The sequence below is a fragment of the Arvicola amphibius genome, chromosome 3, assembly GCF_903992535.2.
Source record: "Arvicola amphibius chromosome 3, mArvAmp1.2, whole genome shotgun sequence".
Taxonomy (NCBI): Eukaryota; Metazoa; Chordata; class Mammalia; order Rodentia; family Cricetidae; genus Arvicola; species Arvicola amphibius.
In genome coordinates this window covers 144740167-144766132 of record NC_052049.1, presented here as the reverse complement: position 1 = coordinate 144766132, position 25966 = coordinate 144740167, and the positions used below count along the sequence as shown (strand labels likewise).

Genomic DNA, 25966 nt, shown 5'->3' with positions numbered 1-25966 from the left:
GAATGAAGAGTGATTGAGCTGGAGCTGAGGTCAAGGTAAATCTCTGCTCCCAGTCATTGCTGCAGCCTCCCCTTCCCTTTCCCTAGCTCCTCAGCAGCTTCTCCTGGTGCAAATCCCCTGCAAAGACACCGAAGCGGCCGCCGAAGTTGCCGGGCGCAGGGCTCCGGAGGCATTGGCTCAGGAACTTTTCACGTCATTCCCGGCTCCGGAGTCCCTAGTCGCGGCGGCGCAGCCTTTCCCACCGCGGATCCCCGGTGCTCATGGGGCAGGCGAAGACAAGCTTGCAGCACTGAGCCGAAAAGGACCAGTCCGTGATGTCCAGCACCAAATTGGAGGATTCCCTCCCTCGTCGCAACTGGTCATCTGCTCCGGAGCTGAATGAAACTCAAGAGCCGTTTTTCAACCCTACGGACTATGACGACGAGGAATTCCTGCGGTACCTGTGGAGGGAATACCTACACCCTAAAGAATATGAGTGGGTCCTGATAGCAGGGTACATCATCGTATTTGTTGTGGCTCTCATCGGGAACGTCCTGGGTGAGTCTGGTCGCGGGCAACCCTCCAGAAGGGCTGTCACCTCTCCTCCGCCCAGGCTGCCAGGCTAGGAGACCCCTCCCTTCTTCTGGGGTGCAAACAAAGAGGTCGCTGCTCTTGGGTGAGGTTTCTAATAATTTGGGGGGGGTTAAGTTTTCTGATTTTACAAAGTAGGGACGGTCTCTAGAACGATTATTATGTTTGTCTGCAGAGAAAAGAGGGAAACTGTTTCTGTTTGCGAACCTAGCTCACAAGCGCAAGGAGAGGGACAAGGACCTCCAGGTGGATTTGCTGAGTGTAGGGGAATCTGTAATGCTTTTGTGCAGACTGGGTGGGTTTTCTGGGGAGGGCTTGCATCCGGAAAAACTGATGAAGTCATAAGGCCTTCTTGAGCTCTGTACGATGCCCTTTAGTAAGGAGGTTTAGGCTCGGGTCAAGAAGTGGTAATGAAGGGGCAGAGTGGAGGCAGAGGCAGGCAGAGGAGTGCGCTCAATCACAGGAGCCAGAAGCGGAATTAAACAGAAACCGTGCCTGGAGCAGCGGGAGGAAGGAGGAGCATCCAAGAAAAGTGCTCCGGAGCTCGTCCTCACCACCCATTCAAGCATTCATTCATTCATTCATTCATTCATCCATCCATCAACTAATACTTATTTTCCCCCAATGAGTGGTTGTTACCAGTTTCAGAAAAATATTTGCACCAACTGATTCCTTTTTCTTACAATGAGACTACGCTTAATATCAGAGTCTGTCTCGGTCTCTGTAAACACAGGTTTCCTTACTCGCTCATTACTGCTCTTCCAACCACAATTTCTGAGGGGTAAAGTGAGGAGTAAGGAAACTATGGGAGCTGTGCCGGTGGATTCATGAGGACAGTAGGGGGGATCTCTTTCAAGAAAAGGCGCTTCCTTCGGGAGGAAGCTACGACTTAAATTGTGAATGGAAGGAGTATGTACCTTGATGAATGGAGAGCAGAAGGCTTTTCAAATGCAGAGGGCAGTGTGGAGGAAGGCTGTTGAAAATGACCGGAGGAGGCAGGCAGCCTGGAGACGGTGCTGTCTCCCCGATAAGAAGGGGGAGAGGTGAGTGACATGAAATAGACTGGGAAGTCAAAAACAAAGATTGTGGCTGCAAGGAACTCAGCAGGCTGGCAACACTGCCCTGGCTCTACCTTCTCTCGCAGTTCACAGTGTAGATGAGTTGACAATGCGTGACCGAGAGGGCTCTTTAGAGAGGACGCGAGTCAGGCAACAAGAAACCTCTGAGAACTTTAACTTGCTTTTTATTATTTTAGGATCTTTTGCGTTTTGAATTTTTCTTGGGATTAAGAATAAAGACAATGCTAGTGTACAGTGGAAGTGCATGAACATGTGAGTAGATGCGATCCAGCCTCTTGTTATGAGAATAATTCTTTTAATGGTTGTGCCTGTTCTGTTTCCCACCTTGTCATCTTCAGAGCCACAGCCACAAACAGAGCACTGGCAGCAGGGCAGCCGTTACTGCATGTGGCCCATACTTACTGCTAAGTGAATGATAGAAATTGAACATGCATTGAGTATCTACTTTTGCAAGACCACTTGACATATACGCTATTGCTTAAATTTTAAAATAAACCACACTAAAAGATATGATGGCTTATTAGAGGACATGATTTAGATTCAGCCCCATTTGTTCTGACCTCAGATCCAGAACTCTCAATTGTAATTCTACTCTAAAGCTAGAAAGAAGGTAGAGAATAGACTCTCTGTCCTGGGTTGTCTGCAAACAGCCTATGGGATGGGCTTCTTTTCTCCTCTGGATCTATGTACACTGCCAGTAAAGTTCCACTATTATTCACTTCACATAAAACACTGTCTAAGAAAGGATATTTTGCTCTTAAAATCAAGAAAAGTAAAAATTTTTTAAAGGAGGAGAAGCTATAAATCACCACCATTTTCCTTTTCCAATTTTATCTCAGGCTTAATCTTTGTGATAAACACGTTCTCCTTTGATGTATTCCAGTTTGCTTTGCATAGACTCTGTGATGCAGCCTTCATGGCCCTATTGCATAGTTCAGACATATGCATATTTGCTGGTTGGGGGAAGAGTAATATGTCTACACTGAGGCTACTCCATAATGTCAACAAAGACAGTGCTCTCCACAGCCTCAAGTCCTTAAGCACCCAGTTCCATTCATCCTAGAAGAAAGATTTACCCAAAGAATTCTCATCTCTAGATACTGACAGCTATTTCCCTGAGGACTGGATTACATCTGAATAACACTGGAATCTTCTCTGGGTGAACAGAGCTCATGCTCTGCTGACATATTCCCTGAAAGTTGGCGAGGTTAGGGTTTGACATTTAAACAAATGAGCACTGTCATTACTTACAGACTTCTTGATCTTCAATGTCACTGTCAACTCTGCAAAATGGATTAGAACAAGAATGACCCTTATGCTTCACGATATGAATAACTCTACTTGGAGTGTCAGGAGACGTGACACTACGAATGTAAGCTAAAGGGATGCCATGAGTCTGAGGGAGACGTGACACAGTCCAGGAAGCAGATGTAATTACTGACCCTCAGGTCCATACAACATGTGCACTTTCATGTAACTGATTACATGGGAAGTATCAACCTTGTTGAACTTAGAAATGCAATGCCATTAGCTAGAAGTCCTTTCTCTGACAATGTCCTTTTGTAAAGTGATGCAGCAGAATATTGTCTAAGCGAAGTCTTGATCACTCAGCCTCTTCTTTTTCCTCCTGACAATCTCTCACCATCATTATGTCCCCACTTCATTATAAGGATGCTCCTTGCAGAGATAGAAAGCAGTTTCCTGGAAACAAATGACAAAGTCATTCACAAAAAGGTACAATTACTGTAAATGGGAGTTGATGAGTGTTTGTGTTCCAGCAGAAAGCCATATGCATGTCTAATTATGGAACTTTAAGTCCTAGGAAGCAGTAGGTGGGAAGGTTCTATATCTTAAAACCAAGTCCACTCATCTACTTATTTAACTGCTATATCCTGAGCAATATTTTATTTATAAAATTAATGTGTGTAAGAAGAAAAATACTTTGGAACACTAAAATAAATAAATTAGATGTAGTCTTTAGCCCTTATTCCTTGAGAAGAAACTTGGGGGAAAGTTGTTTCTATTGATTCACATGTTAAATGCCCAGGAAAAAAAGGAGCAGGCAAACACCTTTTTTCTTGAAATTAAATATGGATTAATGTCATTTTGTTGCTGCTGTTGTCGTTCCAGCCTTTCCACTAGTGAAGTGCTCCCTGTTGAGGTTTGTAACCGTCTTCTGCTGCCATAGGCTGGCTTGACTACGTAGCTCTTTCAGGCCTCTCGTCTTACCCTATTCCTCAACAGAGTATTTTTCTAAAAGAAATGAGTAAAATAAAGTTGTCCACATTACTCTCCCTTTCCTAGCAGATCCATATACCCATCTCTTTGGTATTGTCTGCTTAACACTGCCTTTCTGTCTCTCAAGCAAGTCCTTCCTATTTTTTTTCCTCACAAATTATACTTGCTTGCAGTCTGTCTTATTTGTTTGTTTGTTTATTGTAGTTTCTGTCAGCCATTTGGTCTAACAATAATGTTCTAAATATGAGTCAATAAGGTTAAACCACATTGTCTCTTAAGGATTTAACCAATAAAAGTTAAGGAAAATTTTATTCATGAGAGGGTAGGCATATATGTAATGTAGCTGCTTTCTAGAGTTAACTTTATATTCTAGACCTGGTACTGGTAAAACCACAACTCTATCCCAGCCTCCTTTGCAGTTGGGTTGATACAATGTGATGTTATTAGATGACACCCAATGCATTGTATTTTAATCAAAGAATCAGGATATTGTTTTCCCTACTTCACTTTTGTTCTACCATGGAAACTTTAAGGTATGCACTTACCTGAAAATAAAAACTAGCAAGATAAAGCAATAAATAAGAAATCTATACGGATGCTTAATCTGAAAAATCAAACACAGTGTCTCAGGTTTCTATTTTTTTCTTCCTGATTTTAGTAAGAAGAGAATAACTAATGTAGTCAAAGAATTTTCAATATCCAGGATCTTAGTTATGTTTGAAATTTTTCTATGCTAACATTCAAACTCACTGAATTTTCACTGGGCTCTTCACATTCAAAACCACATAAACTGATGCTCTATCTCTAATGAAAGAGTAGACCTCTGTTTGAGTGAACATTCCGGAGTTCCTTACTCTGCTAGAGGTCCTGTCTTTGTTAAGTAATGACTCACTGGGATGAGTCCATCATAACATGTGACATGTGTGATTGGTGTGTTTATCTCTCATTCCTTTTCTCACCGTAAAGAAAAATGAAGACCATTTGTTGAATACTATGAGCCAAGCTCCATGTGCTAGGCTCTATTCACATATGTTTCAATGCCACTTTGTGATAAATTAAAATGCAAAAATCAAAAACTGTTTAACAAATGAGGAGAAAAAACTCTGCAATTTTAACCAATCTGAAAGTTCAGTTACACAAAAAATGGCAGTTCTAAGCCTCAAATATGGATTTGTCAGAACCAGTGCTCCATGTTCTAGTACTTCACATGTCCTCTGTATCATCTAAGCTTGACCGGAGTCGCACGGGCAAAGGAAGGGAGCAGACAGTGCCCTGGTGTCCTCCAGAGAGCCTGCAGTACTGTGATAGCATGCTTTCACATTGTTTCTCTGACAGACGACACTTCTTCAGCTCCGAGGATGAGCTCATTTGATAAGCCAATCAAGGTCAGGATGGGGTTACATTACAAGGTAACATAGGTACTGCCAAAAATGCTTTTGCCTGTTCTGGGAGGCTGACTCACTGGGGGAAAATGTTAAATAAGTGTGGCTAAGGATTTTTATGTTTTTGAAAGTATTATTGTTAGACATAACATAAGACAAAAAAAAACACTTAAAAACTGATGTAAGCCAGAGACCCTTGTCCTTTTTCTTAGTTTCCAAACACAGCCATACATTTTAAATACTAATATTTTATTAAACAGTTCTTAGTTGTTACTAATTTGACCATGTAAATTTGATAGATATTTTAATTTGCATTAAATTCCTATCATTAATCTCTTGCCTCATAAAAATCTAGCTCCTCAAATTAAGTGTCTGCTTTATTCCTTATTTTCATTTAGATATCACTATGATTAAGCCTTTGCTAATAATTTGTTCTCAATAGTAAATGCCCCAAAACCATGTTCAATAAATATAGAGTATTTATTCTTAGAAAATCTTGCTATACTTTTGTGTCCATTGCTCATCAGAGCACCTTTTTGAGGTAGGTTGTACTTAATTTAAAAAGTTGACGTTCTTGTAAGTCACTGTGAAAGAAAGGCATAGCTCATAGAAATATCCTGTAGGTGTTTGCTCAAAGTGAAAACAATTTCCCATCATTCTAGAGGGCAGGATCAGGAGCATGATGACCTTTTTCCAGTCTTCTTCATACTATCTTTGATTCCTGAATTTGTCAGTATGGTAGAAACGATTTACACGTAATGAAACTCAACAACTTGTTAAAGTAAGATGACGATTTCAATGTTTTGCTTTGAGCTAAGAAGTAACTACAAGTCTTTGAAAGACAGAAGTCTTTCTAATCATCAGTATTTTTCTGTGGGCAGATTAACATGACATTTTTTGTCTTAGTTATTTTTTATTGCTAAGGCAAAAATACCATAACCAAGACAGCTTAAAGAAGAAAGAGTTTATCTAGGGCTTACAGTTTCAGAAAGTGAGACCCTGACTCTCACAGTGAGAAACATGGCAGCAAGCAGGTAAGCATGGTCCTGGAGCAGCAACTCAGAGTTTATATCCTGATCCACAAGCAGGAGGGAGGGAGGGAGGGAGGGAGGGAGGGAGGGAGGGAGGGAGGGAGGGAGGGAGGGAGGGAGACAGAGACAGAGACAGAGACAGAGACAGAGACAGAGACAGAGACAGAGAGTGCTAATGTGGATGTCCTGAAGAAAAGAAACCTCCAACTCCACCCCCAAGAACACACTTCTACCAACAAGGCAGCAACTCCTAATCCTTCCTAAACAGTTCCACCAACCAGGAACCAAGCTTTCAAATATATGAACCTCCAGAGGTGGTTTACATTTAAGCTACTTACAAATGCAATTGCTCTGAATGACAATTACCTGCTATAATAAACTCTGTATTTTCATTGACTTGGCACCACATAAATTTATTGTTTCTTTTTTAGATTTTTAAAACTTTTTATATCTGTGTGCTTTTGTGGGTTTCTGTGCATCATGATGTATGGGCAGTTACCCTCAGAGGCCAGAAGGTGATGTTAAATCCTCTGGGGCTGAAGTACTAGGCTTATGAAAAGCATCTTATAATGCCAGGAACTAAATCCCAGTCCTCTGCCAGAACAATATGCAGTCCTAGCCACGGAGCCATTTCTTCAGTCCTGTGTCTGGATAATTTAGCAAATTATGCCAGTTAGAAAGTCTGTTTCATCCAACAACTCATGGTCCAAGCATCTACTGTTTGTGTGCCACCTCCACACCAGGCATCTGAGGTAACTAGCTACCAGGGTAGCTTCTAATATCCCTGCTTCCTGGTATTCATACCTTGTCTCTTGTAAACTAACATCATCTTTCTTTGGGTCTGGGTGACAACAGCATCCAGAAAATGAGAGAGTAATTCTGCTTCCAAGATTATGTTTTAAAAGATGAGAAACTTTAGCTAGGATGCATATTTTCTTTCTTGCTCATATTTTCTTCTGGAGCAAGCCTATGTGGTTAAACCCTCCATCCACAAGGCAGAGAGAAGATGAAGACTGCTAACAACTTTAGCTACCAGATGACTGCTGGGAATTGAACTCAGGACCTCTGGAAGAGTAGCCAGTACTCTTAACTGCTGAGCCATCTCTCTAGGTGCCTGGACTGAGCCTTAATGATGGATTCAGAAGCAGAGTTTTCCATCCAAGCTCCATACCAATATTTGGCCTCTTTGAAATTTGGAATATACTTTGGTTATTTTAGCAGTTAGGTTTTCAGGTAAGTTGATATGCATATAGTAGTTCCCATGGTATATGACAGGAGTAAATTAGGAATAATAATAATAATAAACAAACAGATAATTTAACCAAAATATGATTTGACAAACCATGCCCATGGTTGTTGAGCCTTATTTAATAACATCACATTGTATCAATCTAATCTATAATGATTGTATAATCATCACATTGCAAAGAGGCTGGGAGATGTGCATGTCTGTCACAGGGAAGGTATGAGATTAAATGGTACTTTAATTTGCATAAAGTCAGACGAAGTGAAATGAGAGAAATTCAGCACTCAGTGGCATACCAATAGAGTTAGCTGAAAATATTGAGAGATTTTATGCCAATTACTGTACTAGGACTGAGGGTACAAAGAATAAATCCAAGGGGCATGCACCTCAGTTGAAGAGACAGACAAACAAACCGTCTCAATATAAAGTAGCAAGAGCCCTCGTGGGAGAGTGCACGTAAAGAAATAAAAACCTATGAGAGTACTGATGAGCATCTTTGCATGAGTAGGCAGAGATACAGGAAGAGAAGACACCTAAACTGAGTCTCTGTGAGTGAATTCAAGTTGCTCAGGTAAAAATGATTGGGAAAGGATGTTCTAACTGGAGAAAACAGCGTAAGATCAAAGAAACCTGAAATAACACAGACTGTAAAGAGAATGGTAACAACTGGCAACTGCTGAGTAAGCACAGGTCAGGAGAGAATGGAGAGAAGTCTGGTTGTGATGAGGCATGGACCAAAACAGCCTGAGCATCATGCCTAAGGCTTAGGAGTTTTAGTGACCGTTTCTCTCTAGGTTGGCAACGTTGTATACTTCAACATATCTGAAAACAAGAATAGTTTAAAAATTTTTATTATTCTCGATTCACAATGAAAACACAGCAATGATTAAAATTGTACCATTCTAGGTAGTGTTGAAGGAAGGCCTCTTGTTCATCCCGTACACCCATAACTGAAATAATCACACAGAAACTATCTTATTTAAATAACTGTTTGGCCCATTGGCTCTAGCTTCTTACTGGCTAGCTCTTGCATATTACTTTAGCCCCTCTCCGGTAATCTGTGCATCACCACGAAGTCATGGCCTACCAGCAAAATTTCAGTGCATCTGTCTCTTGCAGCAGCTCTATGGTTTCTCTTTGGCTCTGCCTCCTTTCTCCCAGCATTCAGTTTAGTTTTCCTCACCTACCTCTGTTCTGCCCTGCTCTGCTATAGGCTCAAAGCAGTTTTTTATTCATCAGTGGTATTCACAACACACAGAGGGGAATCCCACATCAAGGTAGGTATGATGGCTTAGGGGTAAAAGGACCTGCTCCCAAACCTGAAGACTTTATTTTATTCTCTGGACCCCACGGGGTAAGAAAGAACTGACGCCCATGTGTTTTCTGCTGATTTCTATGTGCACATGATGGCAAATTCACAGCAACATGCAAATACACATCAGCATGCTTAAAAAAATAAACATGATGCTGTTATACAACTGTCATATTCTCTAGATTTTTAATGTGTTGAATTTCCCAAACTCAAGAGGATATTTTTAATTATTACCAGTGCCAATGAACTAGCCTTTAAGAAAGTAGAAACCTAAAACTTGGGAGTAAGACTGACCTATTGCTGAACAGACCATACCTTGAGTCAGGGAGCTTGGAGAAATCAAGCTGCTGTTGTCTTGGCAGTTTATCCATACTGGAATGCTTTTATAGTGATGACGTGTAATTCCTGCTACTGGAAGATAAAAATAAGCAATCTTATCCACCTGAGTGTTCTGCTTATGAAGTCCCATTCCTGGCTAAGGAGCTATTGGTAATTTCTAGCAATAGGGAAAGAGTTCAAACGTTTTCTTTAAAAGTGTAAGCCCTGACACCTTTGCTCATATTATCACTCCTTCCTCTCTTGGACTGGTTGCAGGTAGCTCAGCCCAGTGCTTCACTGTTGAGCTCTGTATCTGCTTCCATCAGTTGCTGGATGAAGTGCTAATTAAGGTAGTTGTTATCATTTATAAACAGGTAGTGGGGGACCAGTCCCACAAGGCCTCGGCTAATCCCTTGGCCAAGTGGGAGACTGTGGTGGATGAGAGACAGACAGATATGCTATGCACCAAGAGTTTGGGTATAGAGTTTATTTAGTGGGTTATAGGGGAAAAGGGGAAGTAGAGTAGGGGGAAAATGGAGAAAATATCGAAAGAATTGTTAAAATTATTAAAGTGATGTTTGATAAATATTGTTTAATACAGCTCTCCTCAGCAGTACAAACCTTTCAGAACTGCTCCAGGGACTTATATCAGGAAACTACCTTGCTCCGCCAGGAAACTTTTCACTGAAATAGTATAGGTTTTTTTTTTTCTAAGAAAGTACACCAAGATCTTCCCAAATAATATTCTATATTTCTGCAAGATCTGAGGCTACATAATGTACCAAACCTTCACTTTAACTATCTTTGTTTCAAAGTAATCCCTAGTTGCCTTTATGAATTTATAGATACACTTGAGTTCCGTGTTCCAAACGCACGATGAGAGCTGAAAGCGAATGTCACTATGACTCTAACATTCTGTCAGGCAAGCACATCCTTACCTGAGTACAAGGAGTTTCAAGCATGCCAAAAGAGGCTTAACTTTGGGAACTCTTCGTTAGGTACCTATGTTACAATTAAATCATACTAATTGTTAGCTTTTGCTGTGTAGAAAAGAGAGAGAGGGAGGGAGGGACGGAGGGAGGAACAGAGGGGGGGAGGGAGGGAGGGAGGGAGGGAGGGAGGGAAGGAGGGAGGGAGGCAAAGGAGGGGGGAGTGAAAAGTAAATCAGCCACGGAGCACTCAGCGCAATATCCAGGGTTCTAATTCCAAGCTCTGGTTTCACTAAAATAGAGAAAAAGGAAAAGAAGGAAGAAAAAGAAAAAAAAATCATACTTCTAGTGAAGTATAAGACCAATGATGATAATTTCTGGATGGTTCCAAAAAATTAATTTAATGAGAATAAGAGAAACAAAAATATCACTCTGACTAGCTCTGGTTTTTAATTTTTAGAAATTTCAGCCAAATTATAGATATACCCCCAAGGTGCAATTTTGTCCTGAGAAGGGTAATGTCACTAAGTTCAGCAGATATCAAACAATCAGGGCAACCTTCTCAGCAATGTTTATTATTACCAGTCAGTGAACTATAGTACAATTTATAGAATTAGATTGGGGGATATTAGATTGCCCTCATTATATAATTCTTTAACAGAGTGTTTGTAATAGTCCAACTTAGTCCCACAGTCACAAGTATGACAGAGTTATTATCACCGCTTCTCTAGGTGGCAACATTCAGTGTTAAAAGAGTCACTGCTATGTTAGTTTTCTAAATAATTTCTTTTTCCTAAACAGTGGCTAAATTCTGCATACTGTTCTCTATTTTTATTCTTGGTATACCTATGTTAACTCTGTACAAGTTGAAAATGTCTGTGGACTTTAAAGAACACTCAACTGTTAATGTGTATTTCCTTGTAGTATTAACTGAAAGGGTCTTGGATTCTTTAATCACCATGGGCTCAGTGTTCTATTACTGACTATCTGTTTATAGATGCAAGAAGGATGAGGAGGGAAAGACAAAAGGAGGAGTAAGCCAAAGATGTTATTTTCCCTCCTTGTAAAAGGACTTCTTACAGTGACTTTACGTGCCTGGTGTCATGGACAACAATGGAACCTTCTAAGGCTTATTAGTTTCAAGTTATAAGAGCAAATCTTTATCACCCAAGTAGAACCAAAAGCAGCAACACTTTATAGAAGACTCTATCTCATGTAGAAGTGAGAGGCAAACAGAAAAACACAATGTCTTGCAACAACATGGAGATTTTCTAGGATTATTTAATTTAGAACTATTTCCTTTTCTTATTTCATTCAGCAAATATTTATTGAACACCCACACATGCAATCTCTTTTATTACATTTTGTAGAGGAAATAGAAAATTAATGAGACATGATCCTTACCTACAAGGAATTTCTAATTGTATGTTTGAGTCTAAGCCATAAATAACAGACTATAGTGTGACAGATATGGAGGAGGGAAATGTAAGGTTGGAATATACAGCAGATCTGACTTGGTGTCAGACCCTTCATTTAAAAGGAAATATATGATGTTCAATTTGTTGACAAGTGAGTATAACTTTGACAAGCACAAAAGCATTCCATTGAAGCTGATAAAGTAGTAAATATACCATAGCTTGAAAAATGCACAATAATTGTAGATAAACCTTGCCAAAAAGTCATTCCAAAATCTCAATAAAGCCTTGGTTTTCATATGCTTTCTGATGAATTTAGCATACTACTTCTTTTGACTTTTTGAATTGCTTCCTTTAATTTTTTATGGGTCTTTATTTTGTGTCTCTTGTCTGTAGCATTGGCTAACAATAGATTGAAAGAACAAAACTTTTGTCATTTTATTATGTGACAAAATAGACTTCAAACCAAAACTAGTCATAAGAGATAAAGAAGGACATTATAGACTCATCAAGGAAAAATCCATCAAGAGGATATTGCAATCCTAAAAATTCCCTGGAGTTGTTTTTAAATGACTTTGTTGTCACATGTAAGAGTGTTTTGGAGGAAGATCAATTTGAGGCATGGTAAGAAAGAAGATATGAAACAGAAACACACTCAGGCTTCTTCAGAACAATGACGATTAGGGTAAAGTCCACACAGCTGATGATTAGAAATAAAATGAAGCAAACTAAAAGATACTATGGAGCTGGAAGTTGGCAGCTCATCAGGTATGAGGAAGTGAAGGAACTAAAAAAAAAGCACCTGATAGTTAATAGAAGATTTTAGCCAAAGAAAGCATGGTGCTGTCTTACTTTATCTTTTCATTAAGTAGACAGAAAATCTGCAGAGAAAATAGGATATGGTGGGTAGAAAAAGAAATTTGGCAACAAGAGTTGGAGTCACCATTGCTAGAGGAATGCCAACATGGTGTCATCTAGCTTCAAATGACTTTTATTCTCCACATGTAATGAACAGTACATTCGTGTTCTATTTTCTTTTACTGTGATTGTACAGTGTATATATTTTATTTCACACGTATATATTTCTTACGTAAGATGAACTTAAAAATACATAAAGTAGATAAATGTGTTTACTTATTTTTTAAATTATTCTTGAAATAGCATAAGAAAGTGATAGGATTCTTGTGGTTTTCTTTCTTGCTTTCCAGTAACATACACTCATCAACAATTTCATGCATGTACTCGATGTATTCTGATTCTATGCACCACCTATATTCTCTTATTTCTTCTAAGACTCTCCATCTTCTCCTTCTTACATCCTTCATCATTTTGGTTTGGTTTGGTTACTCACTTAGGTGAATCAAGGCTGTCTGTCATATGTGCATGTGTGTGGGTCTTTGCACTGGAGCATGGGGCTCACCGATGACTACACCACTGAAGTCAATGACGCTCTTCTACATATCCATCAACAGTCAATAGTTCCTCAGAGAGGAACATGGTCCATTAATCCCTTTCACTATCCATGACTAAATACTGAAAGGCAGAGAACCACAGCTGCCGTGAGTTAATAATCACAGCATCTGTCATACCAAGAAGACCAGGGCTTCCCGTCCTATCTTCCAATCATCTGGTTCTTATATTCTTCCTGTTTCCTCTTCTGTGATGTTCACTGATCCCTGGAAGGATGATACTGGTGTTCCATTTAGAGCTGAGTATTCAACAGTGACTTGTTCTCAGCTCACTGAGCCGCCAATTGTAGTAGGAAGCTGCTTGTTCATTCCCAGCAGCTTAGACCCGAAATAATCACACAGAAACTATATTATTTAAATCACTGCTTGGCCAATCAGATTATGTGTAGTTTTGGCTTACTCTTATATCTTAAATTAACCCATTTCTATTTGTATTTTACCATGAGGTTTGTGGCCTGTTGGCAAGGTTCCAACAAGCAACTTGCATCTTTCCCCTCTGGGAGCTCCACGGCATCTTGCCAACTCTGCTTACTCTCTGTATATATCTTTTTTAGCTTGGCTATATTTTGTTAAGCCATTGGCTGAAAGCAGGCTTTTTATTCATTAACCAATAAAAGCAACACATATACAGAAGGGCTTCCCATACCAGCCAAGAGTCTTTGCATTTACAGACACTGTTGTAAAATGGAGCTTTTTTGATCAAGGATGAGAACAACACTTATCTAAGGGTGTAAATATAAATATTTAGAGGGCAGAGTAACACATGTCCGTTTTGCAAGACAATAGTCATAAATTATCCCTAGAGCCTATGACCTCCCCAGTCACAATTATTTGAATTCCCTCTGAAGGAGCAGGTCTCAAATCCAAACAGGGAGTGGTTGCATAAGCTGACAACAGCCATGCCATGGTTGTTCCAATGGGGACAGCTTGCCTGGTAGGTCCATCCTGTAACACTCTAGATGAGTACTATTGCTCATGCCTTTTCTCCCTCAGGTGTCGTGTAATGTTCCCAGCAGTACAAGAGCCAGCTAGCAGATATGAAGCTTCCACATCAGTTCCAGCTAGATTCCCCTCTCACTCACGACAAAGTGTGGTCTGTGTGGTGTCTTCACCAGTAAGGTCTTATCATCTAGTTCAGGTGAGCAACCAAGACCAGTGTCAATAGCCTGTGCCGTTTTGAGGTTTATTAGGGCATACCTGACCACCAACTCAAACAGAGGTAACTGTAACCTCACACTGGGATTTTCATCTGATCATCTGTGGCTTTGAAATTAAAAAAATTATCCACCCAAACAGAACACCTGCATTCAATTTTAAAATGATTCTTAATTTAAAGAGATGGAAGTTTCTTTTTAACTATCTTTCTTCCATCTCTGGGTTTTAGTTACCCCTCATACTCACGCCTGTCCTTTATCTATCCCCTGACCTTCCCTGTTTAAACCCTACAATCTCCAGCTTCCCTCAACTCTAGTTTCATTTTGAATGTGTTGTAATATTCCCATTTTGTTCGGTGGATTCTTCTCCATACCCACTTCTCTTCTCTGTTTTCCTTCAGCTGCTCCTCCTGCTTATGCACTCTTACCCCCAGTATTTCCCGTGACACTCTCATTTCATATGCGTTCTATCACCGTCAACTCCCACCCTTATTTCTGTGATGGGCGGTAGCAACTGTCACTCAACACGTAGAAGGCACGCCTGTGAAAACTAAGTGACGATTAGCCTCTGAGAAAGTGTGTGAGGATTGTATTGATACGTTAATTATGTGGGAAGACCCACCTTAAGTGTGGGCAGAAGGATCTTCTGGGTGAGGATCCGGGACTGCATGAAATGGAGAAGGCAAACTGAGTGTTAGCATGCATACATTAATTCAGTTTGCTCTGCTCCTGAATGTGAATGAAATGTGATCAGCTCTCCCAAGCTTCTGCTTCTTGTTTTCCCTGTTACAATGAAGGGGAACCCAGAACTGACAGCCAAGGAACATTTTTCTCCCATGTGTTGCTTTTGTCACAATATTTTAACAGCAACAGGAACTAAAGCAAGTTTCTTGCTGATTTTGTGACCTATAACTAAACTCATGCCCCCAAATGCATTTAATATAAGATTTTCCAATTCCATTTTTTGTCAAGTATTTGTTCTTAAAAGGCTGAATAAAACTCCACCACACCACATATCACATTTTTATTGTCCTTTCTTCTATTGGTTGCAGTTTCTCACTACTACAAATAGAGAACAATTAAAAAAAAAAGTGTAAGTATCTCTGATACAATGTAGGATCTATTGAGTATATGCCCAGGAGTAGCATACCTGGGTTATATTATTTTTTGAGAAACACCACCACCGGTTCCTGTTGTGGCTGCATCAGTTTACACTCCCGTCAGCAGTAAATAAGGGTCCCTCATTCTCTACATTCTCACTAGGGGCTGTTTTCTTGGTGACAGGAATTCTGACTGGGATGAAATAGACTCTCAAAGTATTTGCATTTTTTCTCATGGCTAAGGATGTTGAATGCTTTTCAAAATATTGGCACCAAGTGTATCTTCTATTAAGAGCTGTATATTCAGGTCGTTGGCCCATTTATTGATTGGCAGGGTTTGATGATGCAGTTCTTTATATATCTGCCCTTTTTTGGGAACATGAGATAATTATTTTCTCCAGATTTGTCTGCTGTGCTTTTGCTCTGATGGTATTTTCCTCTGCTGTGCAGGAGATATTAAAAATAAATTGGATCCTATTTGTTAATTCTTGGGGAGATTCCTGTATTATTCCTATTCAGAAACTTTTGGTTTTTTGTTTTGTTTTTTACCTATTCCTATATCTTGAAGTGCTTCCCTAGCAAATTTTCCTCTAGCTATTTCAAGTTTTAAATTAACATCTTTGATCTACTTTGAATTATTACTGTGCAGAGTGAGAAAAATATATCTAATTAAATTCTTTTGCAGGGGATTCTCTGATTTGAACAGCACCATTTTTTGAATAACCTGTTTTTTCCAGTGCATATTTTTTACATGATTGCAAACATCAGTTGATCACAGCTGTCTTGTATTACCACTGGGTCCTCTTTTGTATTCCACTGGTCTACGTATCTATTTATCACTGGAATAAATGACTGTCTTTGTCACTATGGGTCACTGTATAGTTTGAGGTCAGCTACATCTCTAGCAATATTCTTTCCATTGAGAATTCCTTTGGCAATATATGGCCTTTTGTGTTTATACATGGATGTTATGATTTTGTTCTAGTTTTGTGAAGTCATTTGAATTTTGAATGAATCTTACTGAATCTTTAGATTACTTTTGAAGTAAAGTCATTTGCAGAATATTAATCCTGTTAACCCAGCAGAAAAGAATTCTTTCTCTACCATTTATTTTGTTTTCTTTTTTCAGTGTCTCAAAGTGTCTTATTGTATAGGACTTTCATGTCTTTGGACAGAGTTATTTGGATATTTGGATAGGGTTATTTCTAAGTATTTTTAAAAATACTATAGGGAGTAATTTTTTCCTATTTTTTTCCTCAGCAAATTTTGTTACTAATCCTTCTGTGGTGGTTACCAAAAGTGATTTTCAGATTAAAAAAATTAGCAGAATTTGTAGGGTCTTTTAAAATATAGAATCATGTTATCTACTGTTGGTGGAGGCCACTTATTCGTTCCCGGCTGCCCAGACACAAAGTAATCACACAGAAACTGTATTATTTGCAATATTGTTTGGCCAATAGCTTAAGTATATTTCTGGCTAACTCTAATATCTTAACCCATTTCTATTAATCTGTGTATTGCCACGTGGCTGTGGCTTACCAGCAAAGTTCTGGCATGTCTTTCCCCAACCTAGCTCTAATCTGCCCTTTCACAGTTAAGGTAACTTTTTTTATTCATTAAACAATAAAAGCAACACATATACAGAAGGACCTACCATACCAATCTACAAATACAGGTAGCTTGATTTATTACTTTCTTATTTTTATCTTTTTTATATTTTATAACATTTTGTTATGGCTATCACTTTGAGCATGAGATTGAGTAAAAAGAACAGAATAGAGTATTCTTGTCTCATCCCAGATTTTAGAGAAGAAGATTTTCTCTACATAGTATAATTTAGGCTATAGGTTTAAAATAAATATTCTGCATTGTTACTATATATTCCATCTCTTCCTGGATTCACCAGGACTTTTTATCATGAGAAACCATTGAATATTGCCCATATCTTTTTAATTATCTATTGAGATAGTTACTTAATTTCTGTCCTTAAGTCTATTGATATGTTGTATTTCATTTATTGACTTTCACATGTTGAAATTACTGTGCCCCTGATATAAAAATAACTTGATTATAACATATGATCTCCATGTTGCACTCTTCAATACCATTTACAAGTATATGATTAAGAATTTTTATCTTTGTTCATCACAGAAATTGATCTGGCACATGACTTTGGTTATATACTGTTGAAAATTATCGGAGTCTTATAGGTTTTCTAGCTTTCTGAAACATAAGTTATCAGACTGTTCCCTAATGATTTCTATTTCATTGGAGTCATTGAGATGAATTCACTTTTATCCCCTAATGTATTGCCTTGATGCCTCTCATTTCCTTTTGTTTTATTTAACAAGGGTTTTGTTAATCTTGTTAACCTTTTCAGGGTATCGAGTCTTTGATTAAGCCTATATTTTGTTCTTTTAGTATTTATTTTTTTATCTTTGGTCATAATATTATTTATTATTTCTGCCATCTACCAGGTTTGAATTTGGCTTCTTTTCTGTTATTTTATTTATTTAGTGTGTATATTTGTGTTTGTATTCATGTGCAGGTACATGGGTATCTAGTGCCTGTATGGAAGTTAGAGGACAACTTGTATGAATCAGTTTAGTTTTTCTGCTTCTACCATATGGAATCAAACTCAGGTAGTCATTCTTGGTGACAAGCTTTCTTACCTGCTGAGCCCTTCTTGGTTTTCTGGAACCATGAGGTACATCATTAGGTTATTAAGATTTCTCTAAAAGCTTGTATCTATAAACTTCCCATTAATTCTGCTTTGGTTATATTCCAGAAGCTTTGGACTTTCCTCTATCATTTTCGTTTGGCTCCAAGAATTTTTTTTGAAAAAAAAAAAAACTTTTCTGCTTTCTTCAATGACTCACTTTTCATTCAAAAGTATATTATTCAAGCTCCAATTATTTCAAGCATCTGTTTAGCTTCTGAGATTAATTATTCTTGCTGATGATTTCCAGTTTTTTTCCCACAATGATTCAATAGATTTTTATACTTATTTCAGTTTGTTTTTAGTATTTGTTAAGGTTTGCTTTGTAGTTTATAATATACCCAATTTTTAAAAAGATTCATGTGGCATGGAGAATATTTATTCTCTATCTGTGAAGTAGAAGATTTTGTACATACATATTAAATACAGTTGACCTATACTAGATATCAGCTTCAGGTATTCTTCACTGACCTCGATTTTATAAGGTATAAACTGGATATGGCAGAGAAATTTGAATTCTACTATTGCATCAGAAACAGTGTGATTTATTATTCTTTTATAATTTGTTTTATGAAACTGATAGAAATATTTAGTAAATGAAGGTTTATAATAATTATACATTTTTATGATTTTTTTCTTTTACCAATATGTAATGGTCGTCTTTGTGTCTTCTGATTAGTTTTTGGGTTGAAGTTACTTTATCACAATAGGACACAAAGTTGTCAACTTGTTTGCCATTTCCCACCTTTGATTCCCAGTTTTGAGAATCAAATCAATAAGTACCTTTCCTACTAATATGCATTTCTTCAGACATTATAGACTTGTTTTTTTTGGGGGGTGTCTGTTTTTATTTTAAATTTTTATACAATTTGTTTTTGATCATCTACTTTCCTTTCCACCAATTCATCCCAGATTCCTCCTCCATATTCACCCAACTCCATATTCTTTCTTTCTCAGAATAAAAAGCAAGGAAAAAAAAACATATCCCACAAAGAAAAAAACATACAAAAAATATAAAACAAAAACAGAAATCATGGAGTCAATTTAGTATTGGACAACTATTTCTGAGCATGCTCCCTTACCTGGAGTGAAATTGCTAGACTATTTGCCACATAAGAAAACTGAATTTTGCTTCCCAAGCAGTTATCAATTGCAAAGGGCTTCTTTGTTAGGAATGGGACAGTCTATCGACTTCCCTTCTCCAGGCTAGGGTTTTGTCTACTTTAAATTATGTAGGTCTTGGGCACGCTATCAGAGTGTGATTTGTATGTTTATCAGCCCATACTTTTTGTTTGGAAACCACTATTTCTTTGAAGTTACATTTTCAAATCTGGCTTTTATAATCTGTCTGCCCCATTTTCTACATAAATCCCTGAATTTGAATGAAAGAGTATAATACAAATATATCATATATGACTGAGTGCTACAAATCTACATTGCCAAGTTTTGTGTTTCTATATTAATTAACAGCTACTGCAAGAAGAAATTTCTCTGATAAATGTTTCAGAGATTCACTGACCTATGGGTATAACAGTATTCCATTAGTAATGGTTTATTACCATGTTCAATTTAGCACAAAAGTTCTCAACAAAAGGGTTGTGACTCCTTTGAGGGTCAGATATCAGATATCCTGCATATCAGATATTTACATTATGATTCATAACAGTAATAAAATTACAGTTATAAAGTAGCAACACAATAATTTTATGGTTGGGGTAACCACAACATAAGGAACGGAACTGTATTAAAAATTTGGAACATGAGGAAGGATTTAGCAGAGTAGTTGTAGGTAATCCACTAGGGCTCATTACAATCTAGTCTCGGGTCTTGGCCTAATTAAGTGTAGTGAACAGGTTACATACAACTTAAACTACACCCCAACAAAAGTGGTTGGTTACTTCTATAACATTTGTGTCACTACTGCAGCAGTGGGTATATCCTGCAGGCACTATGCTATTGTATTTCATGGGATTAACAGCTGGGTGAAAACTTTGTTTATTTTTATTTTATGGTAGAGTATACAGCTCCCTGCAGCACTATGAATGCTAGCCAATAGGGATGAAGCTTCCAGTTGAACACCAGCTCAATTTCTCCATGTTTGATGATAGAAATAAGTGGTGTCTTCAGATACAAGGTCTTACCAGAGTCATACTGGGGAGGGTAACCAATATGATTATCAATAATTTGTGGTGTTTGGTGGAAATCTATGGGACTCCTTTAGTCAATGACTCAAAAAGATGTACCCATTCCTGATACTGGGGATTTTATTTGGTAGCATATAATATCTAGTTAATGTACTGTCTCTTCCATTATATGGTAACTATAATTAATTTCCATTTATATGTGTATTTATTTTAGCATGCTTCTACAGTAGCAGTTTTCTGTAAGATTGTCCAAATGACCTTAAGTTTAATTGTCTCTTTCCATATCCTTTCCTCTACCCTGCCCTACTACCTTCTCCTAAATTATAATCCTCCTATTCTAATTTACCCTTCATTCTTTTATAACCCTATATTCTATTTCCCTTTCCTTGGAATATCCTGCTTGCCCCTTATTAGCTACTTAGCCACTGTGGATGTTTTGAATGAAACACAAATCCATAAACCTTCAGAGCTAGCATTCACACATAAGAGAAAACATTTTTTTTTCTCTTGAATTTGTCTTTCTGAGTCTATATTACTTAGGATGATTTCTCCATCCATTTATCTGAAGATTTCATTTTTCTTAACGATTACATACTATTTCGTTCTGTAAATGTACCACATTTTTAGGGTCCAGTCATGGAACATCTAGGCTATTTCCAAGTTCTAGCCCTTATGAATAGCGTAGCAATGATCATGGATGAGCAAATATCTTTGCAGCATGATGTAGAGTATGTGCCAAAGAGTGGCATAGCTGTATCTTGTGGTAGATCAATTTTTCAGCTTTTTGAGGGACCTCCATATTGATTTCCATAGTGGCTGTACCAGTTTGCACTCTCACTAGCAATTAGTGTCCCCTTCCCTGAAACCTCACCAGCATGAGCTGACCTTATTTGTTTTATTGATCTTGGCCATTCTGACTTGGGTAAGAAAAAATTTCAAAGTAATCTTAACTTGCCTCTCCCTGACAGCTAAGGATGTTGGATTTTTAAAAATATTTATCAACTATTTGTGCTCCATTCTTTAAGAACTCTTTATTTCTGTGCCTTATTTTTAATTTGTTTAATTTGTTTTCTTGATCTTAAGTGTTTGGAATCCTTTATATATTCCAGATATTTACTCCCAGTCAGATGTATAATTGGTAACCTTTGCTCAGATGATGGTGTCCTTTGCTTTACAGAAGCATTTTAGCTTCATGAGATCCCACATAGTTATTGCTGGTTTTAATGCCTGAACTTTCAGGGACCTTTTCAGAAAGTCCTTTCCAGTGCCAAGAAGTTTAAGCCTATTCCCCACTTTTTTTTCTATCAGATTTAGGATACATGGTCTTATGTTGAGGTCCTTGATTCATTTGGAATTGAGTTTTCTGTAAAGTGATAGATATAGATGTATTTTCACTCTTCTACATGTAGCCATCCATTTGACCAGTACTATTTGTCGAAGATGTTGTTTTTTCTCCATTGTGTTGTTTTATTTTTTTTTTGACTTCTATATCAAAAACTAGGTGTTCATTAGGGTGTTGAATTATGTCTAGGATTTCAGTTCTACTCTATCAGCCAATGTGCCTGCTTCATAAAAATGACATGCTGGTTTTTTTGTTGTCATCGCTATTTAGTATAATTACAAATATGAAATGTGATATCTCCGGAAGTTCTCTTATTATTAAGGATGATTTTATCTATCTTGGGTGGGATTTATTTTTTTGTGTGTGTGTGTGTGTGTTTCTATATGAAGTTTAAAAGTATTTTTCATTTTTTGTGAAGAACTATGTTGGAATTTTGAGAAGGAGTAAACAGAACCCATATGTTGCTTTTGGTAAAGTAGTTATTTTCACAATATTAATACAACCATTTCATGAACATGGGCAGTCTTTCTGTGTTTCTTCAATTTCTTTCCTGATAGGTATTAAAGCTTACATTATACAAGTTTTTCTCTTGCTTGATTAGTTCGAAGGCAAGATATATTCAAGGCAATTGTGAAAAATGTTGTTTCTCTGATAATCTTTCTTGGTACATTTGTCAATTCTACAAGGAAAAACGACTTGTTTTGTGTGTTAGGGTGGAGATGCTGAGAATCTCTCCACATCAGACTCTTTTACCACATTCCTGCCGCTGTCTCCGGACAATCAGCCTATAGACTGTTCTTATCAGGCAGTTTCCCCTCATTTCTCATTCTGCCATGCTCTTTCTGGAGTTCCAATCTCTTTCTTGATTGGGCAATGACAGTGTTTTGCTTGTTTGTTTCTAACCTCAAACTCCTGGTGCTTTATGTTCCACTTTCCCCTCCTGGAACACTCCCTGAGTTCAGCCTGTGATTGGCTTTTCAGCAATGCCTACTCCCTCTCCTGGGCTCACAGTGACTAGTGCTTGGAGTCCTTCACCACAGTTACTTGATGGAGTCCAGCTCAGCACTAGCAGCTTGGTGTGGATGGAAGGTACAGGCAGGTTTCATTATGGAGACAGTGGATGAAGGGTCAGGCAGGTTTCATTATGGAGACAGTGGATGGAGGGACAGGCAGGTTTCATTATGGAGAAAGTGGATGGAGGGACAGGCAGGTTTCATTATGGGGACATTCTTTACTGGTCTCATTCTGCTTCCTGTGGGTCAATTTTTTTTCTCAATAGTAGATTTTTAATTTTCACTTTCTTCCATCCAAACTCTCTATGCACAGAGGATTCTTCTAAACAGCCTTCTCCTCCTCCTTTTATATTTACTTAAGAGTTGAAAGAATCATCTTGAGCCATGTACTTAAAAGTGTCCAGAAAACCAAAGCTAAATCCACACCAGAAATCTAATTTCAAGGCCTATACTTCAACTCTTGAATCAAAATTCCAAAGGCTGGAGACAGAAATTTACATTTTATCTAGGGCCTTAGACAATGAAAATTATTGCCATAGGAAATAGTAAAGATGTACCTTCAAGTAGATGGCAGATACTTAGAAATAATAATACCTTCACATAGAATGAAAGTTGATTATGCTGGTAGTTAACAGGGGAGGAATCTGAGACCTTTTTTGAAATGTACTTAGGCTAGAAAACAAGGAAAAGTAACAAAAGGACCATTAGGAAAAGATGGAGGAGATAAAAGAAACAGTATCAGAGCTCTAAACGTTTTCTTGATATTAATTTTGAAGTAATATTCTAATATCACAACTCTCTTATGTCATAGAAAATCAGCATATGTTTTGTTATACAGCATTACACCAGAAAAGATGTTTGAAGTCTGACAAACAATTCATTGCAAAATAGAATTAGTAATACAAAATCTCTTTCAATGTTTTCTACACAATAAGTCAGCAAATTAAAATGAAGTCACTTCATTTTATTGTGTCCTTTGAACCATTAAACAAATTCTTGATGCACATGGTGCTTTTGCAAAGCAAATACATTTAATCAGTTAAGTCATAGAAAGAATTGAAGTGATGATGTGAACATTACGGGGGTGTCACCATCAAAGCATTATGAAAGCCAAGGTCTGAGTTGTTCTTAGTGACTCTGATTGATTAAGTCATGAATTTCAGGAGTCATTTGTCATATATTGGGATAACAAGAAATTAGGAAAGCATTAACAGTTTTCAACAATAATGTTAAAAATGTAACAACACTAGAAGAATAGCTTCAGATGAGAAATAAAAACCTGTTAAAATATCTGTCCGTACCAAGATTTTACGAATGAAATTTCTACCCAAAGATCCTTAATGTTTGTATGATACAAAAGAAGGAACAAGCTCAGCAAGCCCAGCAAGCTCTATCTAATCTGATCTTTTCTTGAAATTTTCAGAGTTTTCTAACATTATTCCTCTAAAAGATCTATAAGAAATATAAAGCAAGACATACAAGCTTAGAGTTAAGTTAGAGAATTATTTTTTAAACTAAATAAATTCATTCAGATTTTAGCACATCTAAAATATGCATTATGTGTGTGTGTGTTTCTGTATTTCGCATGCACTTCAAAGAAATGTCAGTGCAATTAATAGCATTTTTAAACCTTTTTATTTATTGTGTCCGTCACATCATGCATCTTGATCCTATTCATCTTCCTGTCCCTTCATATCTGCCCTCTGTCTTTGTAACCTCTCCCCCTACCCCCCAAAATAAGTAATAAACTTAAAGAGAGGAGAAAAACATGAAAAATCTCCTCATAGAAGCTGTGGTGTGACGCAGTGAGTCACACGATACATCCTTTAGTCCATGTATCTTCTCTTTCAAATGCCCACTGCAAAGAGTCATTAGTCTGGTTCAAGGTCTCTGATTTCTGCTACACCATTGATATTGGGCTGTTACGATTCCTCTAGGATGTCTTACTGGTGCCCTGTATCATAGAGATTCTGCAGCTTTGGATCTGCAGAACCTGTCCCTTCACATGCTCCAGCAGATCATAGATGGGGTGGATGTTGGGAGACTCTACTCACAACCCTGGTTCTGGGCCTAGATCATTGCAGGGTTGGTCAGCCCACCAGGTCCTCCCCCTGTCCTCACCAATTGTGTGGGCTCTCTTGCAGTGCCCCAGCTAGTTCACCCCATGCAGCAAGGAGCAAGAGGTTGGGGGTTCTCCTGTTTTTATACCCTCAGGGCTGGCTCGCCCATATCTATACCGCCAGGGCCAGCTGTACTGTGTTGCCCAGGCCAGGTGCAGGGCCTGCTCTCCCTAGCCCTGCAGCTGGTGAGAGACAGGAAGAGCTCTCCCACTCTTGTGATCTCAGAACCTGCTCTCCCATCTGCAATAGGTGGCAAGGGGCAGGGAAGGGGAGGGAGAATTGAGGGGTGGAGTATTTTTCCCATATGGCTAATGTAGGGCAGGACCCAGTCTCTCATGCTCAATTCCTCCAGGGGGCTCCCCTGCAACCCAGTCAACAGTGTCAGCTCCACTGTGCTGCCCAGGCAAGGTGCAGGGCCCATTTTCCGGAGTACTGCAGCTAGTGAGCTGTTGGGTCGGCTCCCCTGCTTGTGTCAGGGGGTTAGGAGATAAGGAGGGAGGACATCTTTCTCTCACCCACACCACCACATGACAGACAAGGAGGAGGGCAGAACCCACTGTCCCATTCTCGCTCCTTCAGGGCCAGCTGGCCCAAGTTCTCTCAAACAAGGTCAGCTCTATTGGGCTGCTAAGGCGAGGAGAGAGCACCTGCTCTTCTGAGTGCTGCAGTGGGTGAGGAGCTGAGCAGCTCTCCCTAGTGTTGCAGTCAGGGAGGGGCAGGGACGACTCTGTGTTGGCCTATCCTCTTGCTATCAGGAGATATGGACAGCAACACAGACCACAGCTGCAGCAGGGCCACAGGTCCAGACATGCACCCTGGCAGCAGTCCAGACCCAGATATCATCATGACCCTTAGTAGTAAGCAAGACACCAGCCTCAGCCCGCTCCTCACCACTTTAGATCTGCCTGTGAACCATTCTGTCTCTCTCTCCCATACCACACCATACATTTTCTCACTATAATAGTGCCTGACTGTCTGGAACTGCAAAGGAGGGCTGTGCTTTCTCCTTGGTGCCTGGGCATAGCCTGGGCATGCATGTGGGTCTCCCTGTCCCTCTCAGCCATAATGATAGTATTTTCAAATGACATGTTTTACAAAGTGCTAAAGTTTGAAGCTCCCATTTGACTTTCACAATAATAATAATCATAATAATGATACTGATAATGATAATAATAATAATGTTTTAAGCTCTTCTTGGCTTTTCCTATGAAAGATATTTTCAACACAAGTTTATGCTCCTTAGATCACAATCTATTACTTTGTGTTTAATTTTAGTACTAATAAATATTGACTGCTAAAACATTTAAATGTCTTCAGCGCCAAATATTATTGGCTTTCTTTTCTGTAGACAATCTCTGAATGTCATTTATGTATCCATAGATGCA

The 25966-nt window shown here is 38.5% G+C and overlaps 1 protein-coding gene across 1 annotated transcript in view; it reads left to right on the top strand.

The window, feature by feature from the left end:
• Positions 1-314: 314 nt before the first annotated feature.
• The window catches only part of Hcrtr2 (hypocretin receptor 2), an 88272-nt gene continuing 62620 nt past the window's right edge, over positions 315-25966 (top strand). Inside the window, exon 1 of the mRNA XM_038324146.1 lies at positions 315-537. Coding sequence (XP_038180074.1) covers positions 315-537 — 223 coding nt within the window. The remainder of the gene's footprint in view (positions 538-25966) is intronic.